Here is a 17,576-nt window from a genome sequence, read left to right as displayed (position 1 = left end):
CATTCCACAGTGGTTTGGTCCACTGTCTGTTCCCGCACACAAGTACATTTTCTGGGAGCACAGCGCTGTTAAGTAGTGGTGTACAATACTGCAATATCTGGTATTGATCTGATACAAAGTAAATACAGGGCCAATATCGCACTAAACCCTTGTGTTGTCTTCCCGTCAAAATTTGAAACGCCTTTTATCAATATTTTTTACTTTTTTCATATATTTCTGTCCCTTTTTTTTTTAACACTTTTGACGCTTTTTTCACTGTTTGTCCCTTTTTTGACTTTTTCAAAACTACGTAACACTAACTAATTAACTTTAGTTTTGTAGTTATTTTTTAAATTGATGGTCAATAAACCTCATTTATAGGAAAATATACCTAAAGTTTGAGTTAGAAAAGCAGAAATTAAGAATTATTTAGACTAAAATGAAAGGAATGTATGTTGATGGATAATCACAGACTGGAATATGTCAACTTTTACTCAATACTATTGCTAAGTAGAAATGTGTACTTGCCAAAGAGCGTTGTGTGGAATCAATCATGTTATTTTGGGGAATTAAAAAGAACATTGATATAGGAAATTGAGTCAATTTGACCCGAGGACAACACAACGGTTGAGAAACTGAAACTTAAGTATTGATCTTATTGTACGGGTATTGACTTTGGTATAGATATTAGCAATATTTGGATCAATCTGCACACCACTACTGTTAAGAGAGACAACGCTGGGTGGGAGAGAACAAGTAACTCTAACGTAGACATGTCAGTTTTATTCACTTTAAACGTTGGATGAAGTGATTCTATACTGTAATACAGATACTAATTTAAATTTCTTTTAAAGTAGTCATGACAAAAAAATGATGATTTTTCCATGAATCCTCTATGTTAGCGATTAAAACGTTACCTAGCTTGTTTGTTAGGGTGCTAATAGCTTGTTGGATAGCTGGTTAGCTACCTTGCTAATTCCACCCAATTTGCTTTCCCTGGTTACACAAAAGAAGCTAGCTGGCCAGTTATCTAGCTAGCATGCTAGGAGGCTCAGTTCTCAGGTCAGCATCATCTGTATTAAAGAAAATAATCACTTAATTTGATGTTTGAAGTGAATAAAATAGTCTTGCCAGCCTACTTACTGGAGTTCCACAACTACACATATCCTTTACAATTGTACAGTGTTAACTGTACTGTTTGTGTTCCCTTCAAGAATTTCTCATGATACATTTTATGTGTTTTGTCCCCCGCAACTGTTAGATGAAATGTACGCCCATGCTGCTCACAGGCTTGTTTCAGGATTGGTGGCCATGTCACCATTTTGTGGCTCTTTTAAGAACTTTTGCACTTCCTGTGACTCCACTGTTACACTTTCTGGCCTGGCCTCCTCGTCCTTTGACTCCTTTATTACCTCCTTCTCTAGCTTCTCTCTTTCTCCCTTCTCCTCTTCGTCACTCATCTCCGCAGGTTTGCTGCACAATTCTGTATTGGCATTGTGCGTCACTGCGATGTTGTCAAGCTTGTCTGCCGATGCTGAGGACTTGTTGCTGATAAACAGGAAGTTACAAGTAGCCAGAACCAGAGCTGAGAGGACTACCTCGCATCCTGCCAGCAGGAAGACCCACATGTAGTTCTTGGTGGCATCAAGCAGCCGGCCTGACAGAGATACGGGGAAACAGGAAAACCACACAGAGATAATGCTAGTTTACATACACATTTAGAAACTCCTGTTGTCCAAAACATCATACAGCTTGCAGTACTTTCTTTAAAAAAATAACTTTTAGCCAATTGTGAAGCAGAGAAATATTCATTCATATGTCACCTCCACGGCAATGCACTAACTGTATCTAATAATTATTTTAATAACGAGAGAATATCAAATAGCTAGTAGCTTGGATTTTGGTTATATGTGAGTCTGATATTGTTGTGCTATCCAATACTGTAGATAGAGAAAGGTCTTTTGAATATGTGAGTCCCAGTTATTGTAAAAGTAACTGTGTGAGCTCATCCACTCCCAGCATGTCTAGGATGTTTTGCAGTGCTCATAGGTTTGTCACAAAGCATTTTATATGAATTTCTTTCGAGAATCTGCGTTGGCTGGGGTTGTGTATTGGTCAAATGACACAAGACTTTCACCCAGAAAACCAGGGGTTGTGTCCCGTTCTTGTCCTGCGTGTCACTTAAAGATACATTTTGTAACCCCCACCCGCAATCTTTTTCAAAATCTGAACCATTCTTGTGCCACATGTCAGTTAACTAATGTCCTGACCCATAGCGTCAAAAAGTGACTTAAAGATTCCCGACCAAATATGACGCCAAAGGGCTAGACGCGAGTCCCCACAATGTTGACACCAATAGTCCCAACCCAGAGCGTTAAAAAGTGACGCCAAGAGCTTTTTGACACAATGGAAGTGAGAATGTGTTGCAACATCTGGCTCCAAAAGGGTGCTTCTATTTGCCTTTTCCAGCAAGGTGCTGCAGTTCTTTTTATGAATGTCAGTAAAAATCTTTACAATAAATAGTGTACTATAACACTATGTGTAATAGTGTTTTGTCTTTGGGGTTACATACCTGCGCCAGGCGGCCCTACCAGCACAGCAATGGCCTCCATGAGCAGGACCAGGCCAATGGCACTGGAGAACTTCGCAGTACCAACTATTGCCATGAGAACCTCAAACTGCAGGGCACCCACCATGCCGTAGGAGATGCCAAAGAAGATGCAGAAGACCACCAGTGAGACGTAGTCCTTGGCCTGGGAACAGAGCAAAACATGTTTATATTTTACACCATTGGTCTGAGCTTTATCTCCATAGTTCATTACAAGCAAGCATTCACCTACCTGTGACCCGACCAGGTCAGTGATTCCATTGAAAAGCATAGCAAAACTAAGGAGGTAGACGCAACGAGGCCGCACCCATTTCAGTCCGGCAATCAAACCACATGTGGGCCGTGCAAAAATGTCAATGAAGCCCAGGATAGTGAGCAGCAGAGCCGATTTGGTGTCCTCATTCCCCAGCTCTTTAGCATAGCTCACGACAAACACCGGAGGAACAAACAGCCCCAGCACCATGATGGACGCCGACACAGTGTAGATGAGAAACCCACAGTCTTTGAACACAGAGAAGTCCAGCAGTTTGGCTTTGGGCTTCTTCTTTTTCTCTGTTTCTCCTTTGTTGTCCTGTTCTGGGTCCTTAACCTTGAGAGCCTTGGGGGCAACCAGAGGTTTCATTAGCGCCCCGCACACACAACAGTTGAGCAGAATGCCACCCAGGATGAGGAAACCCCCCCTCCAGCCGTACTGGTCCTGGAGGAACTGGCCCAGGGGTGAGAGGCAGCACAGGGCCACAGGGCTTCCAGCGGCTGATAGCCCATTGGCCAGAGGACGCTTCACACTGAAATAGCGGTTGAGCATAATGAGAGATGGTTGGAAGTTCAGGGCTAAGCCCAAACCTGCAGCAAAAGAGAGAACCCTTTTTATATTCTTTGACTTTCGTTATTGCTTTTGTTTTATCTCTTGTACTCCTATATTAATCAAGTACTTTAACTTAATACATTATGTTTAACCTGTTTGCTATCTTATTGGGGAAAAATAATTGACTCCCCAACTGAAATGGATCTTTGTTTGAGTGATTTGATATTGCTATATATAACACATGACTTTTCCGCAGGGATGTATAAACAACCACCAACGTTTTTGGGGGGGGCAATGTAATGTAGACGTTAACTGTGTACATTATAAAAAATATTTGAGAGTTGCTTCTCGCTTGCACAATTTACAGTATAAGTTCTCTGAGAATCTCTTTTGTATCCAAGCAAATTTGGTATTGTAACTGAAATGTTCCTAACATAATTGACATTGAAATAAAAAAGAATTGTAATCAAAACAGCACCAGGATCAAATTGATTTGGGACATTATTGGCGAGTCCATTGTCCGAGTTGAAGAGGTCTGTCTGCCTCTAATGTGTTTATATACACCAGTGTGAAGCATTGATGAAATCATTTAAAGGGTAATCTCTAATTCTTCTGAGAGGATTCGGTATCCACATATACTGTGTCACACACTTAACTACTATATACGTTAAAGTGCAAGCACCAGAGACACAAAATAACACCCCAAATCCTAGAAAAAGTGTTTTTTTTAAATAATATGGGCACTTTAATGTCTGTTTGCAGGGATGGATGTGAGCCTAAGGTAGGTGTGTTAATTAATCTTGGTTAGGAGAAGTCAGATGTTACAATACAAACTTTCAGTCCGACCTGTAATGACCCCAATACAGAGGTAGATGTGGATGATGCTAGTGGAGAAGGAGGCCAGGATCATTCCCAAAGAGGCAAAGAGGCCACCCACCATCATCACTGGGCGACAGCCAAAGCGGTTCACCAGCACACTGCACAGAGGACCTGGATAAAGGGTGACAAACTCAGTTTGGCTGTGTGCCTGTGTGGTCTAGTTCTTCTATTAGCATGAGATGCAGCGTGTAAATAAGACAGTTTTGGAGATTTTGGAAGCCAGGGTGATGAAGTTATACATTGATTTTTTTGTCTTCGACCCACAGACCATGAGACTGCTGAACTCTGTGCACTGTGACAGCTTACTCAGAACACACTATACACAACATTTTTTCTACTACCTTTTTCACCTGAACACATCACAGTTTACATACACTGTACACAGTATTTTCTTTCACCATTTTATTTTATGCCCTATCTATCTATCTATCATATCTATCTATATAATATTAACTTCTTCGATAATTTCTATTGTATGTCCATGTGTAGGATTCTTATTTTTACTGTGTTTTTCCTGAGAATAAGAAATGAATTGCCAATGACTGCTCCACTGTAATGGTTGAGCCCGTGACAAATAAAGAAAGTGAACCAAAAAAAGCACTGTATTGTAGTCTGGGAGTGTTTAGTGCACATGTGCATGAAACAATTCAACAGTTGGTTGTGTCCACTTGTATTGTGCTGTATGTACTGTACACGGAGCAGCCTACCTGTGCCGTAGAGCATGGCCAGCAGGATGGAGGAGATCCAGGCAGTGTCGCTGTATCCCACCCCAAACTCCCTGATCAGCTCTTTGAAAAAGACACTTATCGCTTTAGGGAAAGCGTAGGAGAAACCTGTGATGACAAAACAGCCGGCCAGCACTGCCCAGGCCCACCCGCCATCTGGAGCCTTCACCCCTCCAGCGTCTACGTCCACCGCCACGCCTCCCATGGTGCTCTAAGGCCGTGTGTTAATGGCAGACAGAAATGCTGAAAGAAAAATGAAAATGACAACAAGCACTTAGAGTTTCCATCTAAGTGCATCTAATATAGTTTTGCAACATGATTAGACTGCTTTGAGACGGAACATATTTTGCCAAAGAGGATATGTGTAGAATTTAATATTACTAACTAGCATTACCATTTTTTAGATGAACTGTGATACAATTAGCATTAACTGGAATTGCCAAACACTCTTAAAGCTTTAGATGTTGTGTGCCCTTAAAGCTGCAAATCTGTGGATTATACAATATCCGAAAACATGATTCAGCTCAGATGCACAGATTTTTACAGTCTATGGTAGGGATGTAGAGACGTGAATGCCAACAGTGGGTTGTAGAGACTCACACAGGATCTGACGTGCTCCCCTCAGAAATCTCCACAGCCACACATGATGTGCATCAGCGTTGATTGGACCAACACGCAACAGCAACTAAAACTAAGAACCAGAAATTGAAAGCAGTTCAAGGATTTGTATTTCAGTCTTATAAAAATCTGACAAAGTGTGTGGCTTTTATTTTAGATATAAATAATTGTTTCAGTGCTGCCCCCCTCGGTTACTGTTGCTACTAGGGCTGGGGGTCCATTTTATATTCAATTCAATGTTCCATTTGTTCAATAAACTAATGTTGTAAATTATTTCATAGCATTTCTTTTAAATTCAACAAGCAGTTTGATTTTTTTGGAAGAATACTAAAATCAGTGGGACAGAGTACACTTAATATTTGTTTTTTATCTTGATATTAAACAACGTTATTGCATATTTTCCTCTTATCGCGCAGCCCTAGCTGCTATTGTTGCTATGGCTGTCAAGCTTTACGTTCTAGTAGGCTAGAACGTAAACTATGTCGTTTACAATGACAGTAGCAGATTTACCTTCGAAATACTTTAGACAAAAAACATTTTTAACAAACAGCTTTCCGGCAACTAGCTAGTGTTGAATAATATAAAGTTTAAATGTTTCAATACTATGTAATTATACATGTTCTCATGTTTTAAGATGTATGCTGCAGTAGGGTTTGAAAAGATGATTTTAATCAGTGGTGTGGGGTCCATATCATGCTGTGTAAATTACCATTGTCTGTCTCAAGAAAGGTAGATCAAACAAGCCTTTCTGTTCTCTCACCTAACCCCCTCTCTCCCACGGTCTCTGCCATAGGTTTAGAACAAAAGACAATTAACATTTAGAAGGACAACATTGCTCCACACGAAGAGAGAAACCTCCTGTCTTCTACCCACTGGTGTCCTAGACTGAGATAGACACTGGATGCTGATTACTGTATTATGTTAGACTTTCCACTAACATGATAATTCCGTTTGATCTATGTGTGTGAAAACTACCCCAAAGGAGCATGTCCTTCCCGATTGGACAGCAAAGATGCACTAGATCTGCTGTCATGACACACAACGGACCAATGAGAATGGATTTGAAAGCACCAGGTGAAAAGGAAGCCCAGGTGCGGCATAATGAGTCTTTTACGGATATTCAGGACTGCTTCCAGTGACCGTCAGGAGGAGCGTGGATCAGCGCTGTCAGCTGCAGTGTTATTTGTTTGTTTGTCTGATTGTCTTTGTCCCATCGTCTTCATCACTGCTGTTGCATAAACCTTCACAATTCTCAATTCGACCAGCTCCTTTTTTCCTCAGAAACTGAACGAATGCGATGTAAGTTATGAATTTCTAACAATTGGTGACTCCCGACGTGGATTTTCTGAGGGAAAAGGACGGACAAATTCAAAAACTGGATCAGACTGGATCATGGTGAGTTGCTGAATTTTCACGTGGGCCCAAAAAACTGAGGTGAGCAGGATCCCTGTTTTATCAAAAGACTGCATAGGCTATAGGAAATGTGCAAAACATGTAGACGTGAAGACTCAGCAATCATCAAGTCGTAAGTCTGTTAAAATTGGAAAAGCAATTTAAAAGTAAATACTCAATTGAAAGTATTGAAAGCGATAAGTCAAAGCGATTGTGTGTGATTGTTTGTGTTGATGTTTGTAAGCTTAAAAACCTAAAAGTGGGTCCTAAGCCGACCGGGACGAGAGACCCGAGGATCTAAGCGTTTGAGTCGTGTGCACAGATTTAGAAGTCCGTTTGAGTCGGCCGGTGAAGTCTGTTTAAAACTTAAATTTAAAGTGATCATGAAAAAGTAGACCAGGTGAACTTGTATAAGTGTTTGACTTATGTGATCGTATAAAGCCGACCTAGTTTAACCCGTTAAATTTAAGATGTTAAGTGATCGTTGAAAAAGACGACCGATTCACAAGAAAAATTTGTAAAATGTTCATGAAAAAGTTGACCAGGTTAGAACCGAGATAAATTTTAAATAAAAAGACCGAAGAGACGGCGACAGAGTTTTAGTTTCTGTGGGGCACGGAGGAAAAACAAAGTCTTTTTGAGCCAGTCGAATGATTGTGTGGGGTCAGGCCTGGAGCGCTTATCTTGCGGCGACGGCGGGGGTGAGAACCAGTGAAGGGCCCCTCAGTTTGTTCCTCGTGACCATAGTCTAGAAGAATAGGAAATAATTTGATAAATATAGTCGAATTGTGTAAAAGATACACTTAGGAATTGTCCAGAGGCGCCTAATGTAAATACATTTATGTGGTGGTGGAATGTGTGTTCTATGATGAACCTTAGCCTGGTGCAGGGTTAATTGTGTTGCTTGGAGCTGTAAGAAGGCGGATCCCAGCTGTGCTGATATTGACTGTACATAATTTATTGTAAATGTTTGTTGAATTGGGAGCGTTAATTTTCTAAGCAGTGTGGTTTTAAACAGGAAAAAGCGTTCATTGACGCCTATCCTGTAAGTGATTGGGGAATGTGGGGAGGATTTTTTATTTTTTAACTGAAAAAACTTAACAGAAAGTTCTGGTTGAAAGAAAACATTCACCATTTATGAGTGTCCGCCAGAAACGGTAGAAGCTTGGCTCCTTAAGAGGTGAATTAAGTTGGAAACAAACAGAACTTTGAGTTTTACTCTGCGGCAAAGGGGAGGGGAAAATATTTTGTATCAGTTACATTTTGATATTGTGTAGCAGAGAAGGAAAGTGAATCACCTTGATTGAATTCCTACATTTAATCTTTGTCCTTGTAAGCATTAACCAATCAAATTGGATAAAAATTACAGAGGCAAGTGTCATCAAGAACAAACTTACTTACATAATTAGTGTCTATTCTTTCCACATCTTAACCTAGACAGCTTTTTATTAAATTCTGGGTTTTCATTTTTTCATTTTTCATTTAGTACTATTGTTTTCTTTAAATAAATAACACACATAGGTTCGATTTCTCTTAGCAAGTATTATTTTTAAACACCCCAATAGATTTACTTTACAATTTGTTAATTCTGTTTTCATCATTTTACCATTTATTTGATTTGTAATTTTTTATTTTAAAAATAAAATCGGGACAGACTATGAGCAAAATGATAGACAGAAGCCACTACAGCCATCCCCATACAAAAATACAGAGTACTGGAAGAATAAGATCCTTGCAGTTGCAGGAGACATACAAAGTGCAGTTGCAAAGGTTGTAGCTGCAGCCATAAAGCACCCCCAGTAGAAGCCCTACCCCAACACACCCATACAATACCAGGGACCACCCCTAGGAGGAAGGAGTAGAAAACAGACCACGATTCAATGGATGCTACAGGTGTGGGAGCTAACCCAGGGTCAAAGACTGCCCTTCTGTGGGTCCACCAGGACCCATGCCTTATGGCTACAGAGAGAAGAGGGAGAAGCGTGATGACAAATCAACCTAGCTACCACTACTGAAAAGTTCCCGTCACAGATCACTATATCGCTTTACAAGAATCTGAACCCTCCTCAGGAGGGACTAAGGGGTTTTCACACCTTGATGCAGAAGATTAATCAATGCAGATCTACTCAGTCTTAAGAGTGAAGTTCAGGCGGTCATCACAAAAATCATGACATTTAGCATTGTGTGATGTTCTCAAATGTTTTATGATAAGTGCATTTTTATTTAGGATTCATCTGTTTCTTTTATTCTTTTGGTTTGGTGTTTGAGTAATGTTGTGTCTGAATGAATTGATAAAGCTCATTACAAGTCAAATTAAGCCTCAATAAAAGTCAACTGAAAAGTGGTGGGAAAATTAATGAGCTGCCTTAAGCAATTTGACATTACAAGATATGTACCAGAGGTACCAGATTAAAGCTTATTGGGTTTTAAATGGAAACATTAGTGGATGCATAGCCTATTGGGAATTTTGACTCAATTGGATTGTTTTTGACTTGAATGATAATAAGAGGGTTTCCACATTTTTGAGTTCATCGCATTTATATCATTTCTGAATTTTGTTTTTCATGATTTTGTTTGGGTTTATTTCTTTCTTTCACTCAAACTTTGATTTCCTGTAGGGGTGGGGATGCACGTTTTTAGTTTAAGCAGTAGTTTTTCTGCTGTTTCCTTTTGGTTGATTTTTATTGTCTCCTAGTTTGTAAAATAGTAAAAAAAAAAAAAAAAGAATGGGATTGCTTAACGTTCTGTGCTGGCCACCAGAATGGTAAAACAATTCTTCTCAGAGTGTTGTGCACAAAACGTGATACAAGACTATGTGACATAAATTTGCTCCAAAAATGCAATTGTTGAAAAATTTGTCAAATGTTGAAATTAATTGAAAGAATCATTAGCAGCCCAACCAACTTGAGAGATTTGGGGAATTTTAAAGTGGAAAATTACAGTGGTTTATTCTTTGAATATATGTATTTGTGATTGGTGATATATATGTATATTTTCAATGGACTGATGATTTTGGATGGGTAATTTCATATTTTTTAGGTGTTTTGGACTGAATTTTTTTTTTTTTTTGCCATGTCTTTAGGCTTTGGAAAACACAGAGACAAAGGAAAACATTTCTCCCTCGTGAGAATGAAGGACGATCAAAGACAAACTCATTTCACAGTTTTTTCCTCCCAGAATGAAACACTAATATGACTTTTGAAAAGCAAAAAGTCTGTCAAAACCATTTATTCACAGGTTAAAGCAGAGACTGGTCCGTCCTGATGGCTTCAGCTGTTCAAGAAAATCCAGATCCAGGTGGAACAAGCTCATTCTGTCGACTACCAGCGCTGCAGTGAAGGCCACCAGCCCAGCAGGGGACCACCAGCCCTGCATAGGATCAACAGCCCAGCAGGGGACCACCAGCCCTGCATAGGATCAACAGCCCAGCAGGGGCCAACAAACATCTGACCGGACGCGGACGGAGAGCATGGAGCGTCGCTGTTGCAGATTTCCTGTGGTGGCTCCTGACACTGCCAGCATAGAGGAGGGAGACTGGAGTCCCCGTCCCTGATGCTGACTTCCGCTAACCAAACCATCCCCAGGTGCTGGAGTAGAGGCACACCGAGCTGTTCATCCCCATGTTTCTTCAGTTAGACCTACGATAACATCCACACCAGGTGTCAGAAAAGGAGGGTCCTGATTCCATGATGAGTTCCACTCAGGCACGCTAAGCATAGCGCCATCATCTTTCCGTCTGGATGTTTCTGAAACAGATGATGTTTCAGAAAAGGAGGGAAAAGGAGGGTGTTGATATAAGGAGGGTGCAATCAGTCACCTTCATCAACGGTAAAGAATCCGAATATTCAGCCCATTCTTCAGAAAAGAGAGAGTAGGACTTTTTACAGAAGCGCAGCTGAGCGGGCGCACAAGGACATATGAAAGCGCCGTGGCCTGCTGCAGTGACAAACTGCAGCCTAACAATGAACCAGCAACCATGTAAGATTTTGTCCCCAGAGACTTTCCTTCCAGATTAGAAAAATATTTGGACTTCAGAATAATTTCCATTAGACACATTTGCCATTAAGAGAGATTTTAAACCAGCTGATTACTCTACAAAATTGAGATTAGGTGTAAGGTTACTTGTGCAGATTTGAATTGGAGAGTTGGATTTAGTTAGGAGTTGATCTGTTTTCTTCCAATTATACATGTTTGTGTTGAAATGCTACTTTTTGATTTAGAGATTTTAAGAATTTTTGTTTTCCTTCCTAGATTTTTGTTCTCCTTCCTGTTAAATGATTTAAGTTTCCATTGTTTTTTTCACCTGGTCAAAGACTTTTAATATCTTCTGATTTGTTTGTTTTTGTTTCAAAAGTTAGTCACTAATCAGTGAGTAATATCAGCCATAGGAGCAACAGTTGTATTAAAGAGCATAACATTTTTTACAAGGAGTCAGATGAGGTCAAAGGAAATGAATTGTTTGAAAAATCATGTTTTGTTTCTTACAACTTTTGCAGCTGATGTTTACATTTTTGGTTGAATCTTTTGTTCATATAATTCAAGACAAGACATTGTTTTCAACAATATACATTGACAGTTTAGGAGTACCTCAAGGGGTTGCTGATGAATTCAAAGCAAGAAATCAAATTTTGGCAGGTATAGAATCTATTTTCCTCTGGCCTACAATTAACAAGAATGTGGACTGGATTAATTACATTTATTACAATCAACAACGCTTTGTCAATTACTCCAGAGATGCTGTGAGAGGCCTACATGAACAGCTAGGCAAAACCACCCTAATGACATATCAAAATAGAATTGCTCTTGACATGAGATTGGCAGAAAAGGGAGGAGTCTGCAAAGTGTTCAAAACTACATGCTGCACATACATCCCCAATAACAGCACCAGATGGCTCAGTCACACGGGCATTACAAGGACTTACCACCTTAAGTGAAGAGTTTGCTGAAAACAGAGGTGTAGAGACACCATTTGAAATCTTCAACTCAATGTTTGGCAGTACAAAGCTTTCTTCCACAGCATCATCATGTCAATAACAATAATGTGTGCATTACTTGTGCTATGTGGATGTTGTTGCATTCCCTGCATTAGAACTCTAGCAAATCGGCTTATAACCACAGCTTTAACTAAGGAAAAGGAGGGACAGTTTCTGCTAAGAAAGCACCTGTAGACACTTGGATAGAAGTTGAGGAGGCAGATAATGAGGTCGAGGAAGAAGAGAAAGAATCTTTTGTATAATTGTTTACATCCTGAGTTAGCTACTACCAGAAGTATTCTCTACATTTGTCATATGTTTACATTTTCTAATTATAATTTTATATTATGTACAAACTTTATTTTGTCTATAGTAGGTTTCACACCAAGTAAGGTGTGAAAAAGGAGGGACTGTTGAATAATATAAAGTTTAAATGTTTCAATACTATGTAATTATACATGTTCTCATGTTTTAAGATGTATGCTGCAGTAGGGTTTGAAAAGATGATTTTAATCAGTGGTGTGGGGTCTCATATCATGCTGTGTAAATTACCATTGTCTGTCTCAAGAAAGGTAGATCAAACAAGCCTTTCTGTTCTCTCACCTAACCCCCTCTCCCACGGTCTCTGCCATATGGTTTAGAACAAAAGACAATTAACATTTAGAAGGACAACATTTGCTCCACAAGAAGGAAGAAACCTCCTGTCTTCTACCACCTGGTGTCCTAGACTGAGATAAGACACTGGAATGCTGATCACTGTATTATGTTGACTTTCTCACTAACATGTAATTCACGTTTGATCTAGTGTGTGAAAACTACCCAAAGGAGCATGTCCTTCCGTGGACAGCAAAGATGCACAGATCTGCTGTCATGACAACAACGGACCAATGAGAATGGATTTGAAAGCACCAGGTGAAAAGGAAACGCCCCCCAGGTGCAGGCATAAAAGAGAGTTTTACGGATATTCAGGACTGTTTCATGTGACTCCGTCAGGAGGAGCGTGGAGTCGCGGTCAGCTGCAGTGTATTGTGTTTGTTTTGTCTGATTGTCTTTGTCTTATCGTCTTCATCACTTGCTGTTGCATTAAACCGTCCACAATTTCAATTTTGGACCCCCAGCCTCCTTTTCCTCAGAAATCCGAACGAACGCGATTTAAGTTATGAATTTCTAACACTAGCTAGTTATTTCAAACTGTTCACACAGATTTTATCAGGTTTAGCTAGCTAGCTGATTAAGCTAAAAGGAGCTCCATGAGCTAGTTAAACACGTTGCCTTCAGCTGAATTTGACATATTTCAAGTGGACTTGTTTTAAAACAAGAATCCCATAAAAGGGATCTTAAATACTGTATGTACTTGATGATTATACTATTTATGTTACAAGACTGAGGCTAATGCTAATATGTCCCAGGCAAGAAGTTAGCTTAATCGTTAGGCAATGCAAGGCATGGAAATGAGAAACAGCAGTGTTCTTATAGTGCAGAGTAGAGCTATAAGTTATTATGAAAGTAAAAGTACAATGAGGGAAATCCATAAAACTAAGGCTCTTTTATTTTATTTTTGTAATTTTTCAATGTTAGGACAATGCAGCTGGACAATAATACTAAACATAAAAAGGCAACCAAGGAGTTTTTAAGGCTAAACAAAGTCTGAGACGGTTGTGTGTGTGTGTGTGTGTGTGTGTGTGTGTGTGTCTGAGACTTGTAGGCCTATGTAAATGTAAATGTGCTGTATTTATATAGCGCTTTTCCAGTCTTAACAACTGCTCAAAGCGCTTTTACATCTACAGGGAACATTCACCATTCACACACATTCATACACTGTGGCACCTGCTCATCAGATAAACATTCACACACATACACACTCCGATGCGCAGCACCGGGGGCAACTCGGGGTTCAGTGTCTTGCCCAAGGACACTTCGACAATGACTGCAGGGGCGGGGATCGAACCACCACCAACCTTCCGATTGGCAGGCAACCGCTCTACCACTGAGCCACAGCCGCCCCTTTGTCTTTGATAAATGTCTTGTTGTGTATTCCTATTTATGCTTTATTTTAATGTCTACGCTTTGGGTTTAGGTGAAATGAAAGGCGCTATACAAATACAATTAACATTGACTTTATTTAAGCTTATTGAAATTTTTGCCAAGGAATTTTGCTCTCCTTTAAAAAGCATATAAACAAAACCATATTGTAATGAATAAAAGGTTTTTAAAAAACTACACTTACAAAACTGTCCATGTAATGAGACTGTGTAAAACCATTGACCATATTGACCATATTCTTCTTGTCCTCACACATGTCAGTCAGTCTATTTCTGTGGGACAGTTATCTTCAAACTACTCCTTATCTGTGCAACACTTCTAATAATCACATTCTGATCTATTCCTGTAAGCTAGTGTCACCTTCAAACTGACCCTGCCATGGAAGCCGGAGTATAGATTTGGATACATTCAAACATATGCATGCCAAAATATTCCAAACTTATCGAGCACATCGTTGGGTTTTCTGTTTTCAAATCTGCAATTGTCCTGCAGTACAGAACATTGTTCTACTACTTCAGGACTGAACTGTAAACCTAACTCTTTTTAATGAATCTCCATAAACTATCAACCAATTACTATTAACAATTTAAGGCATGAAATAGGACAAAGAACCAGAATTATAAGGAAGAATTGGAATTGGAATCAGAATTGAATCAGAACAATGCCCATCCCTAAACAATCATCTGCTGTTTGGACAATGAGGAAATTGTCAGGGGCTCCATTAGTTTATGTACAACCTCTTGAAGACCTAAAGGAACAAGTTGTGTGGGTTTTTTTCTCACACCAAAACAGCCAGAAAATCCAGTGTCTCTAGGTAACATGATCATTTCAAGCCTCACACAGACTGTGACGTAACCAGTCAGTCCCCAGGGCAAGATGCTGCAATTTTTCATACACAGCTTTGGAAACAAAGCCCTGTAACAGGCCTGTCTGCTTTCATAAAGATCGTCCTCTGGGTCTCCTTGGATATCAGATAAAGTCTTGATGCTACACTCTGCCAAAAATCTAAGTGATGGATTCAGCTTTGCTTATCTGCAAACAACTACACACACTCTGATTGTATAAAAGCATGAATTTTAAAACATGCACCTTTAGATCTCGAGGGGCTGGTAGACTCAAAAAGCAAAATGTATTTCAATTCAAATTTCAACTATTAATAGTGATTTCTCAATCAATAAAATGCATAGCCTTTTAAAGGCTGTTGTTCTTACAGCCAGTCAAGTTCTTTTATTAGCAGCAGTCATGACCCAGAAGGTTAATGGACTGTATGAAGAGAGCTCCGACGTCCAGATGTTAGTCATTCGTAGGACAAACAGAACACAACACGTCTGAAATGTAACAAATTGAGTTTGGTAGGACTTCATCTTTAAAGTTGCACTATTTAACATTTTACTATCTAATGTGAATCCGCAGTTCCCCTCACATATCAGCTCTAATGAGATCTTTGGCTTATTTTAGTTCATCGTTTTGCTATTTAGGCCCATTTATTGTTTTAGTTCAGTCTCAGAGCTCCGATCAATCTGGTTTCCAGCAGCAGCAGCTTTCTTAAGTGAAAAAGCTAAAAACTGTACATTGCAGAAAACAAGGGGTGAGATCCATTTATGTTCTCTAAGGTAGAACAGCTGGTGATGTACCTCAAAGAGTCAGAGACAGGGCAATCCATAAGGTACTTATTTGCAGCCTACTTTTCTAGGTTGATAAGTTAGACTATGCGTTCCACACTGAGAAAGGGTCCATGTTCCAAACCAACACCTTGTCATGAACGGGTTTGGAAGATGTTGTTTGAAGATGTATGAAATTATAGGCAACTGCCAACTGGTCTTGTGACTCGGCTACAGAGCTCCGTGAGAGGTCGGTTGTTTCAGAGTTGCTAGTTTGAGTTTAGCTGACGAAAGCCAGTAGGACCGAGATCGTCCAAGTGGCATTGGCACCTAAGGGGCACCTGTGTGGCATTTGTCAGCGAGTTGTCAGACGGTTGCAAGTCTGTAGGAAGAGCTGGGTGCTGGCACTCGTTTGACACCAGTCAGCAAGCTTACCGAGCCAAGCAGCACCACTGACAATACACCAGATGCCTCCCAATACAATATTATCACAATACTTATGCCACCATACGATACTATTGGAATTTTAAACATATTGCAATATACTGCAATTTATAACCTTTTTTCCAACTTCTAATTTTTCCCAATTTCAAATGACGTCGCCAAAAGGAAACTTACTCAACATGTGTTTTAACTAAAAAGAAACATTTCTCTGTTTGTTCATATCACTTCAGTTTTATTGCTGCAAAATGGGACAAACTGACCAACACATATACAATAAAAGAATGATACTTGCTGTCTGTGTATTGATACAGTATTGCCAGAGAAAAAATATCGCGATACTATGCTGATTTTTTTTCCCACCCCTAATTGACAATCTGTCAGCAGTAATAAGCTCTGCCTTGGATGTCTGTCAAATGGGTGTTTGTGTGTAAAAAAACAAACACTCCACACATTTCATTACACAATGTCTCCACAAGTCTATTAACCAAGAGGTAACCTAACCATAAATGTTGATGCTGCTCAACTCGGTAAGCTTGCTGCCGGATGTCGAACAAGTGTCGCCAGCACCTTGCCAGCACCTAGGTCTTGCCACAGAGCTGCCCCTGAAGCACCAATGCCCCTCAGAGGATCTCACTGACCCTTTCAAAAGGTGACTTTGGACCAGGTAAGATCGTGGCCACTGGCTTGGATTAAAACACTACTGGGGTACGAACATGTGAAAGTCTTTTTTTTTTTTCCTCGGGAAGCGAACTCCGTTGTGTTCTTATACAGCAGCAGTCAATGTGGTGCTGACAGGATTAAATACGTTGAATACACACGATTACAGTGCTTTTTTTTTAGTAGCTATATGTATTCTAGGAATGGTTCATGAACAGCCTGTTCCAAACATATAAGGGGACCAAAAACAAAGATGTCTACAACACCAAAGTTTCGAAACCGAAACCAGGTCAGACTTCGCAGCATATACAAATTTCTCTGTTTTAGGGGCTCCAAAACACCTAAGTAGTCTGGACCTGAAGCATAAACATATAACCTAAGATTTTTGTTTTTAAAAGGTCCCATGACATAGTTCTTTTCGGATGCTTTTATATAATTTTAGTGGTCCCCTAATACTGTATCTGAAGTCTCTTTTATATAGACCTTAGTGGTCCCCTAATACTGTATCTGAAGTCTCTTTTATATAGACCTTAGTGGTCCCCTAATACTGTATCTGAAGTCTCTTTTATATAGACCTAGTGGTCCCCTAATACTGTATCTGAAATCTCTTTTATATACCCTTAGTGGTCCCCTAATACTGTATCTGAAGTCTCTTTTATATACCCTTAGTGGTCTCCTTATACTGAAGTCTGAAGGGCAAGGTGGAGGGTGGGGGTGTGGCCTTGACCCTGCCACTTTGCTCGTTTGAAAGCCATGTTGTCTTTCTATCATGGGTGGGCTAAATTCTCTGGGCGGGCAAAGCAGAGAAAGGGGAGCCTTTTACCTTATGACCTCATAAGGGGCAAGATTCCA

The 17,576-nt window shown here is 39.9% G+C and overlaps 1 protein-coding gene across 2 annotated transcripts in view; it reads right to left on the bottom strand.

The window, feature by feature from the left end:
* Nucleotides 1-6: 6 nt before the first annotated feature.
* Nucleotides 7-17,576, bottom strand: part of slc16a3a (solute carrier family 16 member 3a) — a 19,349-nt gene continuing 1,779 nt past the window's right edge. The window contains exons 2-7 of one of the 2 annotated variants that reach the window (XM_032537703.1): nucleotides 5,597-5,687; nucleotides 4,979-5,239; nucleotides 4,239-4,382; nucleotides 2,820-3,430; nucleotides 2,552-2,732; nucleotides 7-1,636 (exon numbers count right to left, since the gene is read on the bottom strand). In XM_032537703.1, the coding sequence (XP_032393594.1) occupies nucleotides 1,263-1,636; nucleotides 2,552-2,732; nucleotides 2,820-3,430; nucleotides 4,239-4,382; nucleotides 4,979-5,201 (1,533 nt within the window). In that variant the 5' untranslated portion in view covers nucleotides 5,202-5,239; nucleotides 5,597-5,687 and the 3' untranslated portion in view covers nucleotides 7-1,262. The remainder of the gene's footprint in view (nucleotides 1,637-2,551; nucleotides 2,733-2,819; nucleotides 3,431-4,238; nucleotides 4,383-4,978; nucleotides 5,240-5,596; nucleotides 5,688-17,576) is intronic. The other variant, XM_032537702.1, reaches the window with a different exon arrangement.

Source organism: Etheostoma spectabile, chromosome 15 (assembly GCF_008692095.1).
Source record: "Etheostoma spectabile isolate EspeVRDwgs_2016 chromosome 15, UIUC_Espe_1.0, whole genome shotgun sequence".
In the NCBI taxonomy this organism is placed as follows: Eukaryota; Metazoa; Chordata; class Actinopteri; order Perciformes; family Percidae; genus Etheostoma; species Etheostoma spectabile.
The sequence above is the reverse complement of the archived record's forward strand: the minus strand, read 5'-3'. Positions and strand labels throughout refer to the sequence as shown.